The sequence below is a fragment of the Oryzias melastigma genome, linkage group LG21, assembly GCF_002922805.2.
Source record: "Oryzias melastigma strain HK-1 linkage group LG21, ASM292280v2, whole genome shotgun sequence".
NCBI lineage: Eukaryota > Metazoa > Chordata > Actinopteri > Beloniformes > Adrianichthyidae > Oryzias > Oryzias melastigma.
In genome coordinates this window covers 20,677,269-20,703,894 of record NC_050532.1, presented here as the reverse complement: position 1 = coordinate 20,703,894, position 26,626 = coordinate 20,677,269, and the positions used below count along the sequence as shown (strand labels likewise).

The window sequence follows — 26,626 nt, the reverse complement described above, 5'->3', positions numbered from 1 at the left end:
AAAAAAAAAAAAAAAAAAGCTCAAGAGTGACTGCAAAATTCTTCTAATTATTCCTTTTTAGGTGGCAAAGTTGATCAAAATCTACATTTTAGCTTCCCTGTACAAAGATGATGAATGGCCTCACAGCTGAAAAAAGTACTAAGAAAATCCACATAAAGAGAATATTATGTTGTTCAGTCTGACGAGGGTTCATGAGATTTGTATTCTTAGAGGAATGTAGGCAGGGGTATGAAGGCAGGATACACCCTGGACAGGTCGCCAGTCTGTCGCAGGGCCACAATCACACACACATACATCCTCTTATTCACACATAGGGAAAATTTAAAGTAACCAATTCACCTATGAAACATGTTTATGAAGCTGAATATCACGAAAATGTTTGGTGACTCCAGGTCTCCTGAACCTAGATTTGACCTGAAGATCCCTACTTTCTTGGAGAAAAAAGGAAAAACTTTCAAGCAATTGAGAAGCAAGGCGGTGACGGTACCATAATGTGGGGCTGCTCTGCTGAAAGATAGGATTAAAAGCCCTGGAAAATGACATAAATAGTACCTCTAAAGACCCTCTAAAAGATAGTAAAGACATCACTAAACTGACGTCAACGGCATGGAACGACTGCAGTTAGGAGAAAGGCATGTGCAAATGATTGACTCACCTGTTGGGAAGATTGGGAAAAAGCCCTAAAAAGAGACAGGCTCTTCTGCTTTACCTTTATGCAAGTTTTTTTTTTTTTTTTTTTTTTTCACCTGGATTGGTGTTTTACATTTTTCATCTTTTTTGTGGATCCTGCAACTCCTTATCATAATAATTCCACCACAGACTTATTTTCTTAGTCTAATATTTACCGGCTTGATTCCGAGCTGTGATTTGACACCATTGTAAAGCAGATCAACACGACATTTAAAGGAATCTGAAGCTGCTCACTCCTTCTGTAAAGCCTAAATAACTTGTTGGCAGCTGAAACACATCAATCAGCGCAGTACTTTTCCAATGGGAGGGTCCTGCACGTTTGCGTAATTCAATACAGATGGTACCCCTTTTTTAAGTTAATATATTTCAAATAAAATGTCTCCAATTTCTCATTTTGACCTGTTGGCTGTTTTAACTTCTAACACAGTTCCTATCAAACGCACCGATGGGTTTCTTGACCTTTTGAGAGCGCGTTTACTTGCAAAAGGTGCGTCAAAACTGAAAAAAAGTCTTTTGAGTTTAACTAAGCAAATAATAGTTACAAATCTGCTCATTTGAAGTGGATTAAGTGGAATGATCGTGCTGCAGGCGCACACACCATTCCCACATAAATCAAAGGGTCGCTCTAATCCCGCCGCGTTCTGTTTGTTTTAGCGTTTGGTTGGATGTTAACATCCATCTTTAAATGGTTTTTTGAGATGTTGAAAGCAGGAAGCTGTGAGTCAGAGCTGCAGGGAGGTGGAGGAGGCGATCTGAGGAGACAGGCGCGCATTTCATAATCCTGGCTGCCTGGGACGGTGCGCGCTGGGCGTTTTTGGAGACCAGCATCTGTGGAGCTCTAACAAGTTCGGATTGGCAGAGATGTGAACGTACTTTTTTTTTTACCCCCTCAACTTCTTTGTGGAAAACGCATGAGCCATGTCCGCTCATGGACTGCTGAGCAGCGTTTTTTCGTGCTCACTAAGCCCCAAAAGTATTTCCAAGCGGAGACTGACTCAAACCAGGAGCCTGGACTCTGCTTTGACGCGGAACTGCAGCAGTGAAGCGGAGGAGACGTCGTACGAGGTCAGCCGCTTTCAACTCCAAAACCCCCAAACTGGTGTGGTCAGTCACTAAACAGGTTGTTGGAGTTAGACTAGTCAGAGTTACTAATGGATTGCTGTGCTCCAAACGCGCAAAAAGTGTTTTACGCACGGGTTTTCTTTGATCCTCTCAAAAAGTACCGCTTAGAACCACAAACTGATGGGGTAACTATCTTATTTACTTGTTCTCATTTCCGGCTGTGGCTTGAATTCCCAGTGGATGATGTAGTCAAGCAGGATTAGATGTTTCCCCCCTCCTTATATTGAATGAAAGCTTCTTAAAAGTGTCCTGGAAAATGTTTCAAATGCATTCAAATCAAGTTAGGGACTAATATGATTCTGTATGTGATTTTGGTGCTGGTGGTGAATTAGTATCACTTTAAGTGGTTTATTGCATTCCTTTTGAAGTAGATTGCATCTGCAGCCCTTTTTTGTGCAAAAAGAGTGCAAAAAGTCTGACCTTTTAAAGAGAAATCTGCAGCTGTGAAGAAGCCTGTCCAGTCTGCAACCTGTTGGTTTGGTAAAGATTATGAGGTCATCTCTTTGCCTTCATGCCATCTGAATCTGTGCATGTTCCTGCAGGATTCAGTGAGCGCTTCCAACTCAGCAGGGACACACTGAACTTGCAGAAATAAATAAGAAAAAAAAGGAAAACAGGGGAAAGAGATTGAGTTTGAAGTCGTTGTGGCGGTGCCGTTATTTACAGTTACATTTTCAAACAGAGGGGAACTGCAGCTGAACTCTCCGAGATCCTTCCTGGAGACTCACATGACCGTGCTGTCAGCTTAAAGCCAGTAAGCGCCTTTGTATGCAAACCTTCCTCCAAGTCAGTAATCAAAGTCACATTTCGTGGGCAAACGAATAAATTATTCAAGCTGTGCTTCATTGAGCCACAATAGTATCCAAGGAACCAGCGAACAACAGCAGTGAAGTCACAACTTTTTTTTCCTCCCCATTTTCACATCCCATCTTGAGACGTGCAGCTTGTTCATCACACTTTTAAAACAAAAAAATCTGCACTTCCTTGTTACTATGTATTTAAGAATAATCACCAAAGATTTTGCTAAAGGTGTGGGATGTGTTGAAGCTTTTATCACAGACTGACATCAGAGCATTAATTGTTTAAATAAGGCGTGCCTCCCTTGGTATGTTTGATCTGTATTATAATTTACTTTATAGTTTCCATAGGTTGAAGCATCACTGTTCTTTATTAAGAGCCCCAGCACCGTCTCTGCAGTCTGAGCCGAGATGGAAAGCAGAGACATCTGGTTTACATGAATAAAGCCTCAACTCTTATTTCTCACAGTACAGCAGCCTGACCTGATCCTTGGCTACAGTCCCTGCAGGCGCATATTTCTATCCACCAGAGACTGTCCGCTTGCATGACATGAGGGTCAAGTTTGCCGGTTTGCAGCTGCTGCACCCTAAAATCAAGTGTCAGAAAAATTGGAAAAAAAGAAAAGCATGTTGGTTGTAAACACCAGTGTAAAATTACTGTTTAGCATTCAAAAATGCCACTTGAATGATGTCCTTCCCAGTTTACATAACAGGCGGAGTTGGTTTAGGTAAAAGGTTTTCTCAGCCAAAGCACGAGATGCATTCTGTTAGAATGCAGAAGGGCGAAACTGAGTCATGGAGGTGTCAGAGGGGGGCTGTGAGAAACAAAGCAGGAGTCAAACACTTGTCCTAACTTGATTTGCACTGATAGGAGTTGCACATCTTCTTACCAAACTGCACAGAATCTCTCATCTCGGAGCGAGATTCTGTAATAGTCTGTGGCTTTTGTTCGTTTTTTGATGTGACAATCCCATCTGATCCTCTAACATGCATAATAGTGTTTACAACCAGTTCCTTCAAGACATGTCTGCTTTGGTTCCTCATAAAGCCGTATGGCTTTGTGAGGAACAAGCAAACCTTGCAGTTGAATTTTTGATGCAAAAAAACATTTTAATTATTTCAGCATCCTTTTTTTCTATTTTAATTTCCTCATGAAAAGCATTCGTAAGCAGGACAGTGATTATAGATTTAGTGAAAGACTATAAACAGTTTTCTGAGTAAAGAATTTTAAGATCTAAATATGGAACCAGTTATCCTGTTTTAATGTTAAATTGAAATATGAAAGCTTTAATAAAAAAACTTTGTAACTTTTAAGAGACAGACAGTTGTCTCAGTGGATCAGTCTCCCTTCATTTGGAAAAGATTTATGAGCCTTTTGCTTATTTATGAGTTGCTGACTGATTGCTGTAGTTAATATCTCTGTAAACAAAACATAATTCTTCCATGGAAGCATTTAAAACAAAAATGTTTGAACCACCTTTGCTGCAGAAATCTGATAATATCCCTTTCTTAAAAAAAAAAAGACCAAAAAAACTGCTTTTTGTAGAAAGGGAGATTGATCATTGATTGTGCAATAACAGATTTTCCTTTAAAGTATTTTTTTTTGTATATTTGTTTAAAAAAAATGATTTTTGTGAGTTGTTAATGTTTGTTTGGTTTATATCGATATATGAGAAAAGCATTTTTTGTACTAAACAATACAACGCCTTTGAATATATTAAACAATTCTATATAAAGAATTGTTGCAAGCTATATAAAAATAACATTTATTTAGATCACAATTACAGACAATTCTATATTTTTTTAATGAGTTGAATCAAATCTTAAAGACTTGCTCTGATAAAAATTGTGTTTTGACATTTTTTTGTGGCATTTTTCTGATAATGGAGTACAGATATTAAGAAAATTAAGCTAAAAATTGCATTTCTGAGTATTTCTTTTTTAAAATCATTGTGATTTAAGAGCAGATAAAAAAAAGTAAAAATATAATGGGCAGTCTGTGAGCTCCCTGCTCTATTTCATTGTAGACGACTCGATCCAATACGTCTTCGTTTTCCCCGTCTGAGCTAGGATCTGGTTCAAACTGAACTGCTATTGCCTCGATTTTGCTCATGGTTGATGATGGGAAGTAGGGATGGGCTTACTCCGCACCAACGGCTCTGACCAAAACTCAGAAATTAATTTCTAATGAACAGCTGCTGCTCTGCAGAAACTTTGTCCTAAGCTAAAATTGCATATCATAATTAAAAGACCACTGGGAACTTTTTGAGATGAGATGAAAAGATGACTAGAGATGGACATCAAGTCGAAGTATGACTCGCAGGCGCTACCCGCCCTCGCCGCCTGCCTGTGCTCGCCACTGCCCCTCTCACCACCCACTTTCCACCCAGTCTCACTTGCTAAGCAGCCACAATATGGCTTCTAACCCATAGGTCATGTGGCCATCTCATAATCATTTCAAAAGAATCGACACATATCTTTTGGTATCGTTTGTGTATTTCGATTTTCATTTTTTTTGGACTCCACAAGCAATTCTTTTACGGTTTTCTCTCACTGTGATTTCATTGGCTTGGGGGGTGTTCGCTATGCCAAAAATTCACTTTTACCGGGTAGTGAGTGTGTGCGAATTTTGGTGACTTTTTTGTACATTTTTCGCTAAAAGGCACAGAAAGAAAGTCCAGTAAATTACAAAAAAAGCTGTACAACAGCAAGAGAAACAAAGCTTTTTTAAGCTGATATACTAGGATTTCAACAAATAACAAGAAACAAATACTTTTTTAATCAATAATCTATAGTAGCATCATAATACTTTCATCAGTGCTATCTATTTATTATGTTCCTATTAGCTGCTTCTCTTCTGAAGATGAGCAGATCCTTAGAGGATCCAAGCTGCAGCTATAATTCTAAATCACTTTTTCAAATCTCGCTAATAAGGATTATCTCCTCATATCATTGAGTTTCCTGTAATCTAGATGGATTCCACTAAATCTCTCTTGACTCTGCTGTAGTTGTGAAACTGTCTGCACCTGCAAAAATAACATTTTGATGAAAGGACGACACCCAGCTCTGATAATGTGGTTTCCAGAGCCCACTCTTGTTAAAGTTGTCTGATGTTACAGCAGCTCAAAGTCAAACTTCAACATCTGTCAAAACAGTGAGAACTTTAGAGAGTTATGAGCTGCATACTGACTTAAAGAAAAAGATGAATGAATGTGTGAGGTTACATCCATGTTTGATGATATACACTCATTTTCTACCTGTATTGACACAAATACAACAACATATTTAAGAGTGACTAAAGTTTCAACAAACACAAAAAATGCTGAAAAGTTAATTAAATAACTGAATGAATCGGCTTAAGGCAGGATCCTATTTTTGCTATTTATTACTAAAATGCTGACTACAAAAACGACAAAATGACCTCTAACCAGGGAAAAAAACAGGAAGTAAACTGTCTTCTTCCCTAACATCTCAGACTATTACCTAATAACAAACGTATTCACCTCTTTATCACACTTTGCTTATCCACACGTTTCAGTTTTCTATAATTTGAGCTTTCAAGCTTTTTTCTATTTTTTGTTCTATTTCTATACCTGTAAGGCACAACACTTATATCACTTTTACTTTCATTGTTCACTAAGAAGGTGAACTGCTCCAGGTTGCATTTTTAGGTGACACTTTTTGAAATGGAGTTCAGGTGAGTTTCCATTCACTCCATTGTAAAAAAAAAAGAAATTCATCGAACATGTGCGTTCATTTATGCACCTTAAATGGTTCTCCACAAGGATGTCTAATTCCTCCAGTTTTTATTAAATCGTTGTGCGGATTTGCCCCAAAATTCCAGTTTATCAGCAGTGTGTGAAATTGACAGACCACCTTGTCTTGCACTTGGAGCCTCATCACACTTAAATCTGCTGAAATCGAAATAAAGTCCCACTCCAACTATCTTTCTGTGCTTATTTAATCACAATTATTCGTTTTTTAGCCAAAAATCAAAATGGTGTAATTTTTAAAAGAGATTTTCTGCACTCTGGGAATAGATCATTAGAAATTTGCCTCTGAGTTGTGGGCGGGACTGTTGGCGTGGAAGCTACCCTTCGCTGATATCCCATGATTCCTTTGTTTTTACAGTCCCTCACAACCCTAACTTGCAACAAAAATAGTGAGCAATATCAGAGCTATCTAGCTGTGTAATTTTGAGCCAGGAATACAAAAAAATCTATCATTATCCATCATGATCTGAGTAAAAAAATATTCAGAATGCATTTTTATTCTTAAATAATATCATATATGTCCTCCATTATAAGGAAAACATCGTAAAAACATGATTTCAATGCTCATTCTATGCAATACTGACTCTATTATAACGGATGTTTTCCAGTCCGGTAATTCTTCTTTAAATGAGTTTATGTTTTTTGATTCTGATTTTGATTCTTTTAAACATTTAAAAAAGCTTGTTTCTGTGAGTCAAGAGTTATAATTTTTATTTCTTCAAGACAAACACAATAAATTGGAAGCAGATACATCTCGAGTTTGTTCAACAAAGACTCATTATCAGATGTTATTGTGTCAACATCAACTTTTTCAAACGCCAATTATTACAAATGATGTCAAATCACCAGTATTAGTTTTGTTTCTGATCTAATTTAAGGTAACATCTTGTGAAATTTTTGCTTAACATTTAACTCAAAATCTTAAAAAAAATAATGTATATAAATTCCAAATTCGATAACAGTTGCTGCAACTCTTTTAATAAACTATTTATAAACAGCATTATTGAAGCTTTAAGAAATACTGCTGGATTTATCAGCTGTTTCTCCTCATGTGTTGAAGGCTCCTAGCTCCTCCTGCCAGCTCCTCCCCACGTCTGTAATTCACACGTCTGGGGATGATGTAAGCAGGTCTGAACCTCCCCTCATATTTCATTGCACGCAGCGACACCCGATGGCTGCATTCAAGCTATGAAACATTGAAAATGTGGGGATGACGCTGACTTTATTCATTTGGAAGTAAGCCCAGGTGAAAGACTGCTCCATGTTTTGGACTGCTGAGCGCGGGGATGCAGGATCCTTTTGTCAATCATCTCGTGAGTAACAGACCGAATCTAATACTAAGAATTTGATGGTTAATATGGACTAAACTGTTAAACATCTTTTTTACCAAAACTTAGTGTGTTTATTGGTTTCTAGAACTGGCTCTGGCAGTTGCTTTAGTGATTCAAGCATCTTCTAATGATAAAGAATTCCTCAGTTTGATGTAAAAGTTTGAACAATTTTTGGACAAACAAAATATAGTTTTTTTTCTCCTTTAAATATTTCTGCCAACTTGAGCAACGAGGGGAGTTCCAGATGTTTTCTTTGTGTTGCATTGGATAAAAGTAGTGCCAGCTGTGTTTTTTCTGCAATTTTTTTCCACTTCTAAAGTATAATTAACTCTGAAGTAAAACAACATGGACAAAAGTGGGAGGGTTGCTGTGGAAAACTCCTTTTGTCCGGTGCCGCTCAATGGCTTTTGGAGCACAGAGGAATATTCATTACCTCGCTGGATCTCCTTTAAGTGGTCTTGATCGCTGTAATCTGAACTTTCCATCTAGCCATATTGTATGAGCTACCCTGTAAGTTTCCTCTCATTGTATTCTAGGAAGCGCTTGTGTGTTTGAACAAGTCCGTGAATTAAAATTAGTGCACAGCCGAGTGCACCTGTATTTAAGAATTGTGTTTGGTGAAAGGGGAAAGGGCTTGCATGTCATTCCCTTTCATACAATTCAATGGGAGGCTTGACTAACCTATTGGAATTCTAAGAAAACTTTCTTAAATTTACTTCATGAATAGCAGTTTCATTTTTAGGGGGGAAATGTAGAACAGCTCACGCCTTAAGGAAAGTTTCCCTTTTATGACTCTTTTCTCAATGACAAAGCATAGACTAAAATCTGTGCTAATGGCATGTCGGGGCAAAGCAGATGTTACCTGCCTGGGAGGGGGGGAAGGAGCTCAGCATTTCCATGCAAGGAGCACTTAGTTTTTATTTGAAGATGCCACTTCGCTGACAGAGCAAATCTGTGGGAACGCAGCTCACGATCACATCAAATATGGAGAAAGTTTCCACTCCCACATACTCACACTCGAGGAATGTCCAAATGAAATGGTAGATAACACCGAGCATGGCTCGCTCACAGCATTTCCTGTTACCCGTGGCATAAACAACACGGGTATTTGGCTTTTTTTTTTTTTTTTTTTATAATAGGCGCTTTTTTTAACCGTTAAAAAAAACAAACGAATAGACAAACTCAGAGATTTTTGTTATGCAAGCTGTGCCACTCTGTCTGCTGTTCCTGTTTCTGTAAAATCTGCAGCACTTTCTGCAGCATCAGCACTACATTTGAGGAAAACGACTCTTAAAAGACAAATGTTAGTTCAGTTTTTTGCAAATGATGGTTAAGATGGTTTACTTGTGTATTTATATTTTTGTATTTTTTTTATTCTTATATTTGTATTTTACATTTTTATGTTTATTTTCATTTTGTGTTTGTGTTTGAAACAAAAAAAAGATTTTTTTAAATGAAATAGTTGTTTCTAAACTGACAAGTAAAGATTCTACTCACACAATCTTGACTATTTTCTATTTCGGACAATTATAAGTCTTTAAAGCCTAAATAATTGAACATTTAATTAACAGGATTTCATAATAATAAATTAATACATTTAAATTTAATAAATAATAATTTGAAAAAGTTCATTGTTGGTGAATAATAGATGTTTTCTTTTGCAAATAATATTTAATAAAAGTCATATTACTAGTAGTTGTCATATTATTTCATATATATATATATATTTTTTTCATTCAAAAAAAATTCCTTATCTGAACGAGAACATCAGCTGTATTTTTTGACATTTTTTTACATGTTAAAATTATTTTTAAAAATAAATTAAAGACCAACTCCAATGAAAATTGTATTTTTATCCTTTTCCTTTGGCTTTTTTCTCATGTTTAAAGAAAATTAATTTTGAAATTGCATTTCTGATTATTTCTTCATTTAAATGATCAGAAATCAGAAAAAGCAGTTTAAAAAAAGCTTGTAGCTGTTACGTAGAAACTGCAATTGGCAGGATGCAAGCTCCGCTCCATTCTGATGTATCCACTTGTAGAAAAATAGATCCATGTATGTCTTTGTTTTCCTTGTCCGTGCTGGAATCTGGCTAAAACCGTACAGCTGGAAAGCTCAGAAATTGCTTGCTATTTTTGTTGCACCGCTAATGCTAGGTTGGGGCTATAAGCTAGTGGAGAGAGTAAACAAAGAGATGATGGGAAGTGAGGGTAGGCTTCCTCATCAAAAACAATATAGGTTTTCAGATTTTGTTTAAAACAGTATAATCATAACTAAAAAAGACCTGGGAACATTTTTAAAATAGATCAAAAGGTGATCTAAGTGGGACATGCTGTCGATAATTTGCATCATAAAATTAAATCCAAAACTGCTGCAGAATTTTTTTTTTTTTTATGTTATTTTTATTGAGTTTTCAACATATTTTCAAACATAAACACAGCTCAGCACGGTACTAATCCAGAATCATAAAAATTGTTTCAACAATGTCAAAGAGAGAGAGAAAGAGAGAGAAGAGAAAAAAAAAATAAAATAAAATAAAAAGAAGAATTCCAACTGTGTTATAAATAAATAAATAAATAAGTGAATAAATAGTAATAATAATAATAACTGCTGCAGAAATTTAGCATCATCTTAACTCAGGAGAAGTCAAACTTTCTCACTTATGGGTTCTAAAATTTGACAGAAGGACCAGACTAGGAGCAGATTTGTGGCGTGTTTTGGCAATTCACCTTGTAAAACAAAGAAATCTGGACAAAAACATGACTTAATCTTTGTCATTAAAACATTTTGAAGCTTTTATTTCAAAAATGTGTTTTTTTTGTTCTCATTTTAGCACCATTTTCACCAACGGGTTAATATCCCTCAGGGAAAAACTCAAACTCAGGGTAAAGCTGCGTTCATGTGGTGTTGGAATAATTGGTAATTTGACTGTCCAACTTGGAAATCAAACATGGGATAACGGAAAAACAACAAATCTTCAAACACTGCATGAATGCAGAATAACTTTATTTGTAGTTCGTTATCTGTGGGAAGACACTTGAACTTCAAGGAAAATAAAAAATTAATAAGGGTAATCAAAATAATTTATTCCAGATTGAATATTTTAAATGCCCACAACTGCTTTTAAAGGAAAGACGAAATAACTTTTTTAAAAAAGAAGAAATAAATTTGGGTACAAAAGGGTTAAAGAGTAAATCAAAACATCATGGTAAGATAGAAAAGATTGTAACAAAATAAATAGGATACTCTAATCAGCTGAAAGCACTCTTGAATAAACTGTCTCGTAATGCACTGTAAACCTCTGACTCAACTTAAATCTTAAAATCTGTTTTCTGATTGGAGTAGACAGATGTTTTCATTTAAACACGGCTCGGTTTCTCTTCTTATTTACCAAAACACAAACACTTCAGTGACCCCCACCTTTGTTCAGTAAACATGAGGCCTTGTGCTTGCCATAGTATACTGTAAAATTTTCACACATAATTGCCTTTTCAGCTTTATGAAGTTTAGAAAGTGCAAAAAAAACATCTTTGTGTAAAGTTTTTCAGCATACTCCTCCAGTTTGTTGTTCCACCCACCTGCCTCTGTTCCCCTAGGGAATTTAACCGTCTCCACTGCTCGTTTCTGCTTTTTTTAAACCCAGACTGGAGCGATGACGCTTAGATTATGACTCTGTGTGGGCTCGCATTCTTACCCAGAGTTCTCCTTCCTGCGTGTTCGGTTTGTTGTGATGCCGTGACGGATGCCTCTCCGGTCACGCCGTGTGCGATGCGTCACGCCGGGTCGTATCTTATGTATTCTAGATGGTGCGTGCCACTGTAGCACAGCCCTAATACCTTTATTTGATGGAAGTGAGCCACTTCAGTGTAAGCCTTATCCCAATAATGAGTCACTAAGCCTCTTTAAAACATGGCTCATATGATTGGCTCAACAGTGGTGGATCAAAGCTCTGTAATCTCCAGCGTAGTGATGCTCAAAGGTTGAGAATTTCAGATCAGATTATTTGCCTCGTTATTTCTATAGCTCCAAATCCTTAGAATATCTGTGAATTATTCTACTGTTTATTTTGCATTAGAAACACAGAAAAGTTGATGCATCAAAGGAATTTAAGGCTAACATTAACTACAAGAGATGATGTTTTTGGTTGAAATTAGAACTTGAAAATACTCATTATGTGAGATTTTTGCAGTGGCGTACCGTCAGGGCCTGCAAAATTATCTGAAAAACGCATTTAAACCACAAGGAAATGTTTTTGTATTTATATCCAGTTTTTAGGCAGCTTTCCATAAAATCCCAGCTGTTTAAACCATAGCCATATATGTATTAAACATGTTTACTTTGATTCAACCAATCAGAATTTAGTTAGTCTCTGTAGCTTCAGGAGGACGGAAGATAATCGCCTCTGATTGGATGGTCAAAGCTTGTGCTACCAAAAGTTAACTTCTTCTGTACTTCAAGCAGTAGCTAGACTTGATTTTTTGTTTGAATTACTCACTTTTTAAAATTAACAATAGAATAAGGCAAAGAAGTTGATGATTTCTTACGCAAGCCATTCTCAAGATGGACTTTTCTGGAAAATTTGAACAGTGTCTTAAAAGGCCAAAGCGAGCCTGTCTGCAGGGAAAAGGATTTGTCTGCCACCTTCAGTCTTCTAGCAGTTCCTTTTGGCCAGATAACAGAGTTTTGTGACAATGTTTAGCAACAAAGAGGCCAATATGAGAACTTACTGAACGCACCACGGCTGAACACATTGAGCTGCAGTGGCTCAAATACCAGAAGGATTTCAGACAATATCATCTCCCAGACAAAAACACCTTTCAAGACCATAAAAAACTAGTGTTTATCACCCTCCTTGAACCCCAGAAATTTCTAGAGAACCAAAAAAAAAACTTTCTGCAATCATCCACAGAACTACAGAGCGCTCTTTGATCTGTCTCAGCTGAGAAATTTACTGCTGATCTTCCTTCATGGATGGAGTTCATATTTAAATATTTAAAAATTATTTAAATAAAAATGCTTATTTTTAAATTTAATGAGTTGTCAATTGTGCTTTGATGTTGCAGTGGGAGGAGACTTGCACGCTCGGAGTTGGTGCAATTCTAATGAATTTAGTCTATTTAAATAATCAATTTATGATGTAATTGTTCCATAAAATAATATTCACAAATAACAGGATGGTGTTATAAACATAAAATAGCTAATATTAATGAAAAGTCAGCTCTGAATTATACAATTAATCAATGTATTAGCAATGTCATCCTGAGTTGTTGTGTTAATGCCCGCATGTGTTTTCAGGGTGACTTCACCTGGAACAGCGCGTTAGGATATAACGTTTCCCTGAAGGCCGTGCCTCTGCAGAGCCTGTCGGAGTTGGAGCGGGTTCGCCTCCAGGATGTTGCCTTCAGACGCCTGCTCCAGTGTCACGATCCGGGCTGCCACATCACCATACCAAAATGTACATTCAGCTCCTCAAAGATTCCTATTCACAGCTGCGCTCTTCACCGTGAAGTGCAAAGATGGATTAGGATATATGTGTTTTGACATTTTCTGCACTATTTAGCTGTTCGGATTGTGTTATCATCTTTTCAATCAGGCCCCAAAAAAACAAAGTAAGCATGACCGGTGATTACATAAACCAGATGTTTTTGTTTTTTGCTTTTCAGACGGCCACAAGCACAAGAAGTCGCTTAGGAAGAAGTTGGATTCACTCTCTAAAGAAAAATCAAAAGACAAAGGTAAAGCTGACGCAAAAACAGTTTTCTTCTTTGTCTGCGAATACTTTTTTAAAGCAAAAATTTGGTGCTCAAGGGGCTTTGAGTGATCAGAATAGTACAATGTAGAGGAAACGGTGATATCCAGGCTGCACGCTGCCCCACCCTCTCCAACAATGTTGCAAGAAAACGATCTTCTCTGTCTGATAGGGGCAGCGGAGGGAAATAACTGAAACAGACTTGAGTGGCGGCTCTTTCGCCGTCCTCCAGCGTGCCCAGCCCCCTCTTTCCTTTCCCCCCCTTTTGTTTACAAAAGCACTTGTTAAAGTATGTGCACTCTGTGTATCAAGTGCACATGGCGGAACGCCGCTCTTGCTTTGCCTCCCGCCTTGTTTTTATTTAGAGCCGGATTTATTTAAACACTGAAGTCAGAGTTTTTGGTTCCAATGGTTTAAAACAGACCAGAAAAGGGTCATTTAGAGGATCTCTGATGACACGAAGATAAAAAGTGAAGCATGTGAACTTTAAGTCTCCCTGTTTTGCTTCTCCCCCTCCTCATGCAGAGACTGCGCCACAGGCGTTTGGCATACCGTTGTCTCATGTCATATCCAACGACCGCAAGCACAAGCTGCGGCACGATCACCCACGAGAGGAGCACAGTAACCCCAATGAATTGATGCTATCCCTCCCTCACCTGTCCTCTAGCCTGAAAAGGGTTATCAAGGAACACTCCAGCAGCAACTCATCCCTCAGCTCCACGTCTGAGACCCCAAGTGAATCGCCTCTGCAGAGCACACCAGACACGGCCCCGAGGACGTGCAGGAGGGTAGGCTTCTCTGTCAGCGACACAAACGGAGAACAACTGTCAGATTACACCCACACCGGATTTAAAAAAATATATTTGTTTGTGCAGATTATAGGACAACCTCAAAAAATGCATTTCTGCAAATTGGAGCCTTTAAAGGGTAACCAAACAGGGAAGTTGGAGGCTGACTCCACCCCCAGCCAAATTTGAAAATCCAGTCAGAGGGGCGGGGCTTGGGAGCTGGACTGTTATCATTACTGGAGCTGCAGATCATGACGTCAAACTTCTGAAACTTACATGGTTTGACCAATCACAAAATTGAAATGCAATGTCTAGATTCAACCTGTAGGGGGCAGCACACAGACAGTTGTCACTATAGTTTCAAGAATTAAACAATTTTATTTAAATTTTTCAAGAATTTGGAAATGTCCAACAGACATCACTTTTAAAGCTCCATTTATAGAAATCAAAAGCTAAAAAAAAGTTGATTTAGGGTTTAGTTACCCTTTAAAGACAGTAATTTTTTGATGTATTTAAAAAGTGTTCCCACTGGTCTTTTGATTATGATTATGTTCTTTTTAGCCAATCACACATCAATGTGATTGGTTAGAAATACAACTGCCACCACATGATGGAGAGGCATTAGCTGAATCTTTAAGATTTCATTTTTTTTTTAAATTAATGTACGTTGGCAGTGCGGGAGCCATCAGGCGGGCAGAATGGCCAACTTTTTATGTACCCCTGGGCTACCGTGCGCAGGTCCCTGATATGGACAGCTGCCATTCAGAGACATTTACACAACGTCCAATCAGAGCTGCTGCTGGCCAGCAATCCCAGCTGCCACCCCCAATTTTATAATGGCATCATTGGCGTCTGTTACTGGACTGCCACCGTGCAACCTCGAAATGTGCTCGCACGGCCACTGACCAATGAAATGCTAGCTCACAAGTCACCTGCCGAATTTGCTGAAAAACTGGCATTTAGGTTGCCATGCTGCAGCATTTTAGGATATGTGATTGTAGTCTAAATCACAGTGATTTCCACATTTCTAAATTAAATCTGTTTAAAAGCACATGAGAAACTGGCTCTTATTACAGCAAACTTGTACACATTGAATTCTAATAATCCACCCTTGATGTGTTCTGCAATTATGGTTTTTATATTTATTTTAATTGTATTTTTACTGCAAATCCTTTTTCTTGATATTGATATCTTAAACTTTGTTTTTAAATAATTGTTTTTAGCTTCTTAGTTTTATAATTTTAACATCTGTCCAGGGATAACAGAGGAAAAATAGCCGCTAGGCTAAATCTGACTCATTGCATGCAATACTTTTGATATGCACTGTCCCTGAAAAATAAATAAAATTGAAATTGATATTTGAATAAATGAATTTTAACTTTCATTTTCTTTATATATGTCCTCCTTCATGACAAAAATGCCATAAAAACACCATTTTCATTGGAGTGGGACTTAAATGCGGCGCTGGTCACTTGTTTCTCCAGTCACTGCATAGTTGTCCCCCATCTGTTGGACAGGGCGGGGTATCTGTGGATTGCATCACAGATCTTGATGATAACCAGTCTCGGCTCTTGGAGGCCCTTCAGCTGTCTCTCCCAGATGACGCCACCACCAACAAGAAGAAGCAGCAGGACAAGAAGCTCAGCCTTAACCCCATTTACAGACAGGTGCCGAGGGTGGTTGACCTCTGCTGCCAACATCTGGAGAAATATGGTACAGATTTATTAAAGCAGAGACAATAAGTTGCAGCTGCGTGCAATGATTGATGATGTGCTGCTGAGCATTACTCACCATGTTTGCACCAATGGGGTTCTCCGTCTTTGTTTAGGCTTGCAAACAGTTGGAATTTTCCGTGTTGGGAGTTCCAAGAAGCGAGTACGGCAGGTAAGGAAGCAGCTCCTCATGCTGATAAGTTGCGCGGAACTGAATAAACATTTAAATTTCACAATATTCCATGCAGCTTCGAGAGGAGTTTGATCAGGGCTGGGAGGTGCTCATGGATGAGGAGCACAGTGTTCACGATGTCGCAGCTCTGCTGAAAGAATTCCTCCGAGACCTACCTGATCCACTTCTGACGAGAGAGCTCTACACAGCCTTCATCAACACAATATGTGAGGAGCAGACATGCACACTGTAGAGAACAGATTTTTGATTTTTGAAGGACAAAAAAAAAACTGTCAAAACTTTATTCTCCGCAGTGTTGGATGACTCAGACCAACAGAGTGCCATTCAGCTCCTGATTTTCATGCTTCCTCCTTGTAACAGCGACACACTACAGCGCCTCCTCTGCTTGTTGTCTACTGTGTGCACACATGCAGACGACAGCCTTGACAGTGACGGGAAGGAGGTAAGAGAAACTGTGGAGAAAGAAAAGGTTTTTATCAGAAAAAACCTTTAACCACATTTTTGATTTGCTCGATGATTGAACTAAAATAATCTTTCCTACAAAAAAATGATCTGTCATTTATGATAAATTTGATCATTTTGAAAAAGCAGTCATGCTTCAGTGGGAAAGTGGTGGACCTGTGATCAGAAGATCTCAGGTTCGGTTGCCCACCTATTTCTTTTTGTGCTCCTGGTGGTTAGAGGTTGGCGGCAGTAGAACCATTTATCATTTTGCAGAAATAAAGATATATGTTTGTGGCATGTCCAAGCTCTAATTTATTATAAAATAGTGTAAATGAAGCATGATGATGCAACCATAAGGAGGTAAAATTCAGTGCTTTGGGGTGCTGGTCCCAAGTCTGGCTGAAAAGGGTGTCTAAATCTAATCGTGCAAATCACAAACAGAAATGTTATACCACAATGGTTGTAGCTCAGATTAACATCAACTTCCACATGTGCTGTTACAGGGTGCTGTTGGGAATTGGACTACTGATGGTGGAAGGTAGAAATGTAGGACTCAAAGTTGGAACTTTGACACAAGTCAAAAGTTGAAGAAAAAGGAAAGGTGGAAAGGGGGCAAAGGGTCACAGAGCGGGAACAGGTTCATGCTGTTTTACCACGAGGACTTGAAGGACAGGTTGGACACAGAGAGAGGAGAGGTGGATCTGTACATAGGAGGCAGAGAAACATGGATGGGATGAAGGTGCAGCAGGTTGAGGTGATCGAGGTCAAGGTTCTGGGTGGATAGAGATCTTTGAAGGGTTGATGAATGAGGATAGAAGAGGTGACTGTTGTGGAGCAAAGATCTGCAAGGATGAAGCAAGGAAGACTTTGAAGAGTGGAAAGACAGTGCTGACAACATACCCATGAAGGGATGGAAGTATTTAGAAGAGGTGGTAGAAGAGTTTCTGACTATTAAACAGATCTTAAAGTGTGTAAGAGGATACCTGGGGAATGGAGGAGAAGTGTTCTGGTGCCCATTTTTTAGGAAGGGAGACATTCAGACCCACTTGATGATGTCATCAGGTACGTTTTCGTGGAGCTGCTAGCGCTTGAAAATGCATAACAACATGGATTTTATAACTTTGAAAAAGGTCAAGCTGAAACAAAAAGTCATTATTTACATTTAAATGGAAACTTCTGTGCTTCCGATGTAAAAAAAATGTGCTTCTCCTCCACGGCACAGCGCGTTGGAGGGCTCTGCATCCCTCCACGGCGAGGGTTAGCCATTAACAGAACTATTTTGAACCCCTTCAGATGCCCCTGCAATCGGAGGGGTAGGGAGAAGGGGTAGTAGTAGGGGAAGTATTCGACTCTCTTAAGGAGTGACCAGGATGGATAGGATCAGGAATAAAAACGTCAGAGGAACAGACCATGCAGATTGAGATTATTTGGACATGTTGAGAGCATTTAGGAGTATGCAGAGCAGTGAAGGAGGCTGGCGAGTTGCTATGGTGACCTCTAAAGGAAGGAAAAGCAAAGAAGAAGAAGGTGTGACATAAACCAAATGATCCCATAAGATTTTCCTAAAAAGCTAGTTAAAGAAGTCTCATTGCTGCAGCACGAGCACACAATGTTCTCCTGTGAAAATAAATGTATATGTTGTCAAAATGTGTTTATGCTGAAGCTGTTAAACAGCATAAGGCATGTAAACACATGACAATCGACTGTGTACATTTTATAAACAGCCCACATCTATTTATGTATGTGTCTTGGCACCCTGTTAGTCACAGATGTAATTTAAATTTTACAGTTGATACTTAGAGAAGAAAATGTACTTTAGTGATGCTGGATTTGGACATGTTCTGGATAAATCGGAGCATCCTATTAGAAAGGGATAACTGTAAGTTGGGACAAACGATCCCAACTTTTTTTGGTCAATTATTAAAGTTTTCACTTAGTTAAATCCTTTTTAATCAAATTGTGTATCTTGTTTTCTTTTAGATCCCTGGAAACAAAATGACGTCCCTTAATTTAGCCACCATCTTTGGACCCAACCTCTTGCACAAGCAGAAGAACTCCGACAAAGAGTTTGCGGTGGAGAGCTTTGCTCGTGCCGAAGAGAGTTCCGCTGTCATCAGTGTGGTCCAAAGGATGATTGATTCCTATGAAATGCTGTTTATGGTAAGTCCTCAATTCAGACCCGTCAAATTAAAAGTAAAGAGTTAATGAACAGTTCTTAGGTTTTATACGAAACAGTTTTATTTAATTGGTGTTTTTAACAAAAAAACAAGAGACACCGCCTAATGAATACACCTTTTATCAGCTTTTTCTGAGGCTTTTAAAACGGAAAGCTCGTAAAATTAAGTTGCATGAACGCTGCTTGCTGTGATGCCAAATGAGAAGCCTCGCTGTGGGGGTCTGTTAGTGTTTTCTCCAGCCTCAGCTTTGTTTATGGAAAACAACATTCACCTCCTCATTACCTTTTCTACGTTTCACAAGAGGAAATTATGTTGTAGGGAAACTTTCAACACAAGCCAACAGACAGCGACTCTACTCACGAATCATCACAACACAGATTTCTTTATTAGGAAATGCTGTTTTGTCTTTAGTAAGACATTCCTGCTAATTACTCGCCATGATGCGTCTGCTCTTTACAATGAACAAGTTAGAATGTAGATCTTTGTTTGTAATTTTCTTTTAATTATTTTTACTTAAAGAACAAATTAAAGACCAATGAAAATTGTGTTTTTAACATGTTCTTGTTGTGTTTTTCTGATGATGGAGGACATATCTGATTACATTTAAGATTAGTATTTTTTTTCTGATTTAAATCAATTTGAATCAGGAGCAGATGAGAAAATACAGTTGGAAAAAGCTTGTAGGTGCTACAGTCGGTCGGCCGCAAGCTCCCGACTCCATTCTAATGCATCCACTTGTAGACGACTAGATCCACGAAAGTCTTCGTTTTCCACATCGATACACCTTCAATGGATAGCTTCAATATTGCTCGCCATTTATTGTAATGTTAGGTTGGGGTTGTGAGGGGCTTTAAGCTAGTGGGAGGCCGGCTTACTCCACGCCAACAGTCAACTCAGAGTCAAATTGCTAATGAACAACTGCCGCTCTGCAGAAAGTATGTCCTAGAAAACGACAGATTTTTTGCTTTTGGCTAAAAAGGGAAAATCATAAATAAAATAACACTGCAAATGCTTTGAAAGTAGATTTAAAGATGATCGGAGTGAAACTTCGAATGAAGTTGTACTTTTTAATGGGAAATTACTTCTTCTCATAACAGCCTCCAATGGTCATTTGAGGAACTACAACTTTTGAAACTTCCTTCTTGGCTTCAAATTAGGGACTTGAATTCAATTTATGTTCAACAGTAACACATTCACAAACAAGCTTTTGTTTTTATCAAGTGAAAATAATGCAACTATAATTACAATTGCCACATGAAGATAAAAAAACAAGTAAGACACTAGAGAAAGCAGCTCTGCTATAAATGCAGATTTTGATTGAGCAAATATTTGATGACAAACTAGTGGTTTTATTCAGCTACATAAGGCTATGTTTATAATATATTTTTTATTTTTGTTTAACATATTTTAAACAAAATGTTGTCAAGGAGACATGAGCTTTTGTTCTATTTTTTTAAGTATTTTTCTTATTTTAATGATTTTAGTTTCAGTCAACTTCAATAAAATTAAAACAATAAACCAAATTAGTACTTAATAGATGAGTAGTTTTATTTTTTTACTCTTCACTGGATTGTTTTTGTTTTTCATCTTTTTACATATACTGAGCAAACATAAGTAAACGATAATGCTTAACGAGGTGTCCATTATCAGAAATGAGTTGACAGTATTTTTCTGCTGGTCACTTATGAAATAAATAAATTTTAAATCAATTTTATGTACTTTTTAAAAAAAATTGTAACTCATTTTTCACAAGAGGTGGACTATGTGATACACGGTGCAACGCGTTGTCGTGGTAACGGCTGCCAACCCTGCTCCGACCTCCCTCTGCTGTAGCGATATGCTTAACATTGAGTGATACAAAACATGATGTCAGAGGTTAAAGGTCACCTCTTATTGCTTGTTTTTGTCCTGATAATGAAACAAAAGTTTATTTAAAATAAAAAAAGCTTTCTAGATTGCAATAAATATCAATCATTAACTGGGATTGATAAATGTGTATCAACAAATAAACAATTTCTTTCTTAAATTAATAATAAAATGATTTATAAACACATATTTATTCTGATTCAAGCAATAAAGTTAGCAAGAGACACAAAAAATCCTTTTTAAAATAAACGGCAACATTATTGTTGATTGTAAAATTTGACAGATTCTAGCATCTTCATCATAGAACCATCGGAAAAGTATTCCAGCATATTATCCTGCATTCTTATTGACAATCTGTTCATAAATTAATAAATGTTTTTTTGTCTGCTAGGTTCCCGCCGACCTGCAGAACGAGGTACTGATGAGTCTACTTGAAACGGATCCTGACGTGGTGGACTACCTGCTGCGGAGGAAAGCCTCTCAGTCCTCGTGAGTTTCCTTTCCAAATGACCAAAATTAAACCAACTTCAGTCTTGAGAGTGTCTGTTCTTTAATTGCATTTAAAACATGTGACATTTTCCATGAAACATTCATGTTTTTTAAAAAAGTGACGTTTATGGTGTTTCTGCAGAGAGCCCCGCCATCTCAGCGCAGAGGACTCTCTGCCTCTCACCGAGAGAAGTTTTTCCAACGACTCCCTCAAAGCCTCCAGTGGAGAAGTATCTCCTTATGACAATAACTCCCCTGTGCTATCAGATCGACTGCTGTGTAAATACTCGGGGGACAGCACACATTCCAGAGACTCCAAAGTTAGCGCTCGCTCAAAAGACGGATCTGGAAGCTCCTCTCCCACTTTTTCTATCGACAAAGGTGAGCTCATTGTTGATCAAAGCGTGGTCCTACCAGGAGATATATGTGAAAACATTCAGATAGCTGTTGGTGATTGTAAAAAAAAAAAAAAAAATCACATTTTAGGCTTTTCCCGAAACCCTTTTTTCCCAATCCGTCCAGGAAAGAGCATTAAATCCAGTCTTCCTCCACATGAGTAAGCCCTCATAGAAAGACTAAAACAAACATGGTGACACTGTAAGGGTTTATGCAGACCCCATGGGAGGATCAGGTCAGGAAGTCAGCAACAGTGCAGGAGACTGGGGACCGGCAGGTCACAAGGAATTATTAAATGAAGAGGAAAAACAAAAGCTGCTGGACAAGCGGGAAAAGACTTCATCTGAAACTAAACACAAACTTGGTTAGAAGAGGATTAAACGCTGAAGGAGAACAGATCGGAATGAGGCAAATATTTGGAGGCAAGAAACTATGAAAAGTGGACTAAATGATTAAATAAATACATAATATAAAATAAGTTAATGTTAATGTATTTTTTTAGACAATTTGAGACCTTCTTCACTTTAAAAATGCATTCACGTTGAAATAATCATCAGAAGATCTAAAATAATTCATAAAACTGTAGACTGTTAATCAGCTCCTTAGAGTTTGTAGTTTGAGTCAAAAGTATGAAAAACATTTTTTTTAAATCAAACTGGGCAGCTGAGTCCAAACCATGGGCTGTATATGATACCTGGACAGAGAGATTGTGATGTCACTTGTAAAAAATGACTTTTCAATTAAATGAAGTCAATTCAGTCGACAGTTTTCAGTCTTAGTCAACAATTCTATGGCAACCACTATGGGTCAAATTAGGTTTTGCTTAAAGTGAATGAAAAACTAGATTGTAAATTGAAAAAAAAGAAAATGGAAGCGGTTTTAAACTTGAAACATTGTAAACATGAAGGATTTTTGGAAAAAAAAAGATGAAATTGTAAATAAAAAAAGTAATCTTGAAAGAAGTATTGAAAATTTCATAAAAAATGTGAATTGACTAAAATAAATGTAAACATTAAATTGATATCAAATAAAAATAATGCCTAGTTGTAACAGCTACTGTTTAGTAGTTTCAACTTTCGTTTTTCTTCTTTTATTTCCTTCATCACTTTCAGTCTTCATTTTACAGTTATAATTCAGACTTTTTCGTCGGGGAGGGGCTTTGAGTTTATTGAGAACTGAAAGCGAAAAAGGAAGTACCGGTAAATGAAAAAAACAAAAGCTGAAAATATAAAACAGCAGCTGTTACTAATAAACATTATTTTCTTTCGGTAAAAGGATAAGGTGTAAAGTTTTTTTTTTTTTTTTTTTTTAGTTAGTTAATTTAGTTATTAAATGTTTTTTTTATTATTAATTCTATTAATTCTTTTCTAATTTGCAATTTTCTTTTGTTTTCAATAATTCCTTCAAGTTTATACAACAAACTATTAGAGCCACCAACAAAAAAAAACTAATATTACAATTTTTTTCTTGTAAATTTACTAGAAAAAAATAATAAATTTAACCTATGACTGTATATGTCATAAAAATACAACTTTATATCTTAATTTAACAGTTTCAACTCTGTTCTTGTAAACTGACAAGATTTAAAGTCTTAATTTAAAAAAAAAGTCTAAACTGGCCCAAATATACTCTGTCACAAGTTTAAAATGAATACTTTTTAAAATTTAAGTTGTTTTTCAAGTTTTGCTTTGTTTTTTTCTACAATGTCTTGTTTTAAATTTTTTAATTTTATTTTGAAATTGGCAATGTCTGTTTTTCAAATTTACAATCTGTTTTTTCATTAACTTTAACCTGGTTCAAAATCGACCTTATACACCATTCTCGCTAATCTGGAGTGAGCTAGCTGGAAGTCCACACCCCTACCACATCAGTTTATAACTTCACTAACGTACACTACGATAAAATATCATGAAAAAAAACATGTTAAAAACAGTTAGTAGACCAAAAATAGCTATTCTGACAAATAGAATGGAGCAATAGATGTTTATTTTGGCTTCTGGAAGCCAGCAGGTACTTCCTTTTTGCAGGGTCACTCTGTCCAGTTCTCATGTACAGTCAATGGTTCAAACCTGCACCTGTTTTTCAGGGGATTCTCATTTTGATTCATTTAATTCCACTATTTTGACTATTCAAAGTGTCTATTCATTTTTTTTTACAAGTTTTAACTGTAACAAAACCTTAAATTGATGTGTGATTTTAAAAGTCATGGGGGTACTTTTTTCTTTGCAATCCTTTCAAAATCCTCTAAGATCCTTAAACGTAAATCAGTGCAGTTTAGGGATGACGATTGTTTGCTTTGACCTCACGCTCTGGAATCATTCCACAGTTTTGTAATCCAAACCAGTCTGACAAAAAAAATACTGTATGGAGATCCGATACAGACGGGTTTGAGTCTGACGGTTAATAAGACGACAAAGATAAGCAGGAACGTGTCATTTGAAAAATTTCCATCTTGAATGAAAAGAAGAGTCCAAAGTGACGAGAGGAACCGGAGTAAGCCGATACGGCAGCAGGACAATGGGAGTGATACTGTTGAGTATCAGTGACGAAAAACTGAAAAACTTAAGAGTTTCAGAAAAACAACCGAAAAGTGTAAAGGGGTAAAGCAAGGATCACTTAGGACACCTAGTGTAAAAAACGGGTAATAACAGAGAAAATCCAACATTGAATTTTGACCCACTTCATAGCTTCCTGTGTACATGTACAGAAGAGTTTATCTCTGCAGCTACGAGCTTACATACATTTATAAGTTTTTCTGTATTTCCTTCTCTTCTACAACACAATTTCCCTGCAGAGATAAATAAAGTTGAATCTATTGAAAGCGAATAGATTCTAATTCAAACATTTTCACATCCCAAAGTTACACAATAATGAAACTCTCTGAGGATCAGAATCCCTCAATTCTGGAACATCGCAGATGGAAAACATCTTAATTCTTGTGTGATTGGATTATTCCTGAGGCTAAAGGGAAACAAAAGTCAGCTTAAAACGAGAGGCATGACTTTGCCTGTGTTGTACTTTCATCATATGATCATGTATTAAACCAAAAGGGTCCAATCCTCTTAGTTCTTTTTTCTTTCTCCCCCCAGAAGCTCTAACGGACTCTTTCTGGGAAACCTGGCAGGAATTTTGTGGGAAGGATTTTCCCGCCCATCCCATTTCTGGTAACTCGACCTTATTATTTATTTATTTATTGATTTAGACGTTGTTCCAGATGGCTCTGAGAGGTGAAATTAATGCCAGACTTTAATGAATGACTCTTCTCAGGCTCCCTCGGAGATGCATCAGAATGTGACTCATTTGGATCATCGGAGGGGCTGAGCTGTCACCAAGGTAACAACAAGCTTCCCGTCAGACCAACGCCAACGTCATTGGGTGCTCTGGAGTGCAGGCCACACCTCCCCGTGTCTCGCAGCAGCAGCGGTCCTCACGACCAGAGAGAGCAGAGACAGCAGGACTCATCCTTACATCACTCCCACTGCAGCCAATCGGGAGCTATTAGCTCAGACAACTTAACGCAAAGGACAGGACGCCCTGCTTGTCCTTTCCTGACCAACAGGATGGATAGCTGTTCCCCACTTCCCAGTTTCAGACCCACAACAGAAACTTCCATCTCTCCCACCAGCTCCTTTCTTCCCACCCATCAGCCTGACCTCCAAATCCCACCAGCGTCCCGGCAGAGCCCCACCGAGAGCCGTCTGCGGTCCGGAGAGGAAAAGGCCGCCGATACCTCGAACTGTCCCCCAGTCAAGTGGCACGTTTGGCAGATGCTGCCTTCAGAAAAGCAGGAACCTGTTCCTGAGACCTTGGTTTGACGCAGCCTTCCCTGATAGGAAAAGGCCCCGTCCCGTTCAATCTCCATGCTGGCATCGTTTGTAATAAATCATTTATCCTAAGAAAATATTTGATCATCTACTTTGCATGAATGTTTAGTTGTTTATATAATATTTTATAGTAACAAGTCTTAATTTTATTGGGTTTTTAAAATAGAGATTTGCCAAAAAAAAGCTTTATTTAAACTTGAATGTCAAAATTAGACTTGAATGTTTTTTGTAAAAAAATACAGCTTCTCACTTTCTAATACAATGTAAGTTTTTTTATAGGCACATCATTGTAAAAGCTGCAGTTTATTCCTCCATCATATTAAAACTGGATCCTTTGGATACAATTCACTATCAAACATTTATTGTACACATATCCACCACTTTTTGCTGTTACAGTGAATTATTTCTTTGTAAAGATGGAAATACTTACAGATATATATTTTTGTATCTTTACAATATTTAATAAAATCATGTTTTCCACTTCTATTTTTATTGCCATTCAATAAAAAAGATTTATCAAACATTTTAAATTCAACTCAGCCTTTGATTTATTTATTTAAGCAATCCCAGCCCAATATATCGCTTATTAAACTGAACTGACTCTTGAACTTCATGGTTGTTGCTGTAATTTTCAGCTTTCGCTTTGAATCGATGCTCCTCTGGCGTGCTGGAGCCGGCTCTGAGCTTTTCCTCGCTTTCCTTTGATCCTGATGGCTGTATAGGGAGTTCATTTGTTAGGCAGCCAGCGCCACACACTGACTTGACCTTTGTGTGGAAGGCAAAAGGGCAGGCATCACTCATTTCTCACACTGTGATGCAGCCGCTGTGGACAGACCTTCCAACCCGGAGCAGGAAGATTCCCGGGGATTGTTTGTTTCCTAATCATTTCTGCAACAGCATAAAAGATTTATATTACACAAATCTAATAAATACATACATGCATTTGCTCAGTTTATTATTTTAGGATTTTTAGTAAAATGCAACACTTTTTGAATTCAGGTAATATTCTTGGGTGTTAACCGTATCCTTCAACCATCTGTTTTATTTTGCTTTATTTTACTTCACTGGATTGTTCATATATATATTTTTTTTCTGGCTAAAGGACTTTAGTTCAAAAACATAAATTAATTTTTTCAAACAGTGTGCAGATGAGTTCCAAAACTCATAGCAGCAGGGTAGTAGGAAGTATTGCCCAATAATTGTGATATCTTTGTACAATATTTGAATAAAACCAATATAGTGTGGTATTCCTTTCATTTTTTTTCCTCTGACAGA

General features: G+C 37.5%; 1 protein-coding gene across 2 annotated transcripts; it reads left to right on the top strand.

Annotated features, from left to right (window-relative positions):
- The first annotated feature begins 1,403 nt into the window (after positions 1 to 1,403).
- LOC112154904 (rho GTPase-activating protein 6) lies at positions 1,404 to 25,837 on the top strand. Of its 2 annotated transcripts, none has more exons than XM_024286150.2 (13): positions 1,404 to 1,755; positions 13,009 to 13,168; positions 13,377 to 13,448; positions 13,988 to 14,250; positions 15,768 to 15,963; positions 16,079 to 16,134; positions 16,211 to 16,361; positions 16,449 to 16,597; positions 18,580 to 18,759; positions 21,034 to 21,131; positions 21,274 to 21,512; positions 24,617 to 24,691; positions 24,795 to 25,837. In XM_024286150.2, the coding sequence occupies exons 1-13, from the start codon at positions 1,609 to 1,611 to the stop codon at positions 25,340 to 25,342; spliced, it is 2,334 nt and encodes a 777-aa protein (XP_024141918.1). In that variant the 5' UTR covers positions 1,404 to 1,608; the 3' UTR covers positions 25,343 to 25,837. The 2 variants fall into 2 exon arrangements, with proteins under 2 accessions (XP_024141918.1, XP_024141919.1); XM_024286151.2 differs by lacking the exon at positions 1,404 to 1,755 and adding an exon at positions 7,555 to 7,695.
- Positions 25,838 to 26,626: the final 789 nt, after the last annotated feature.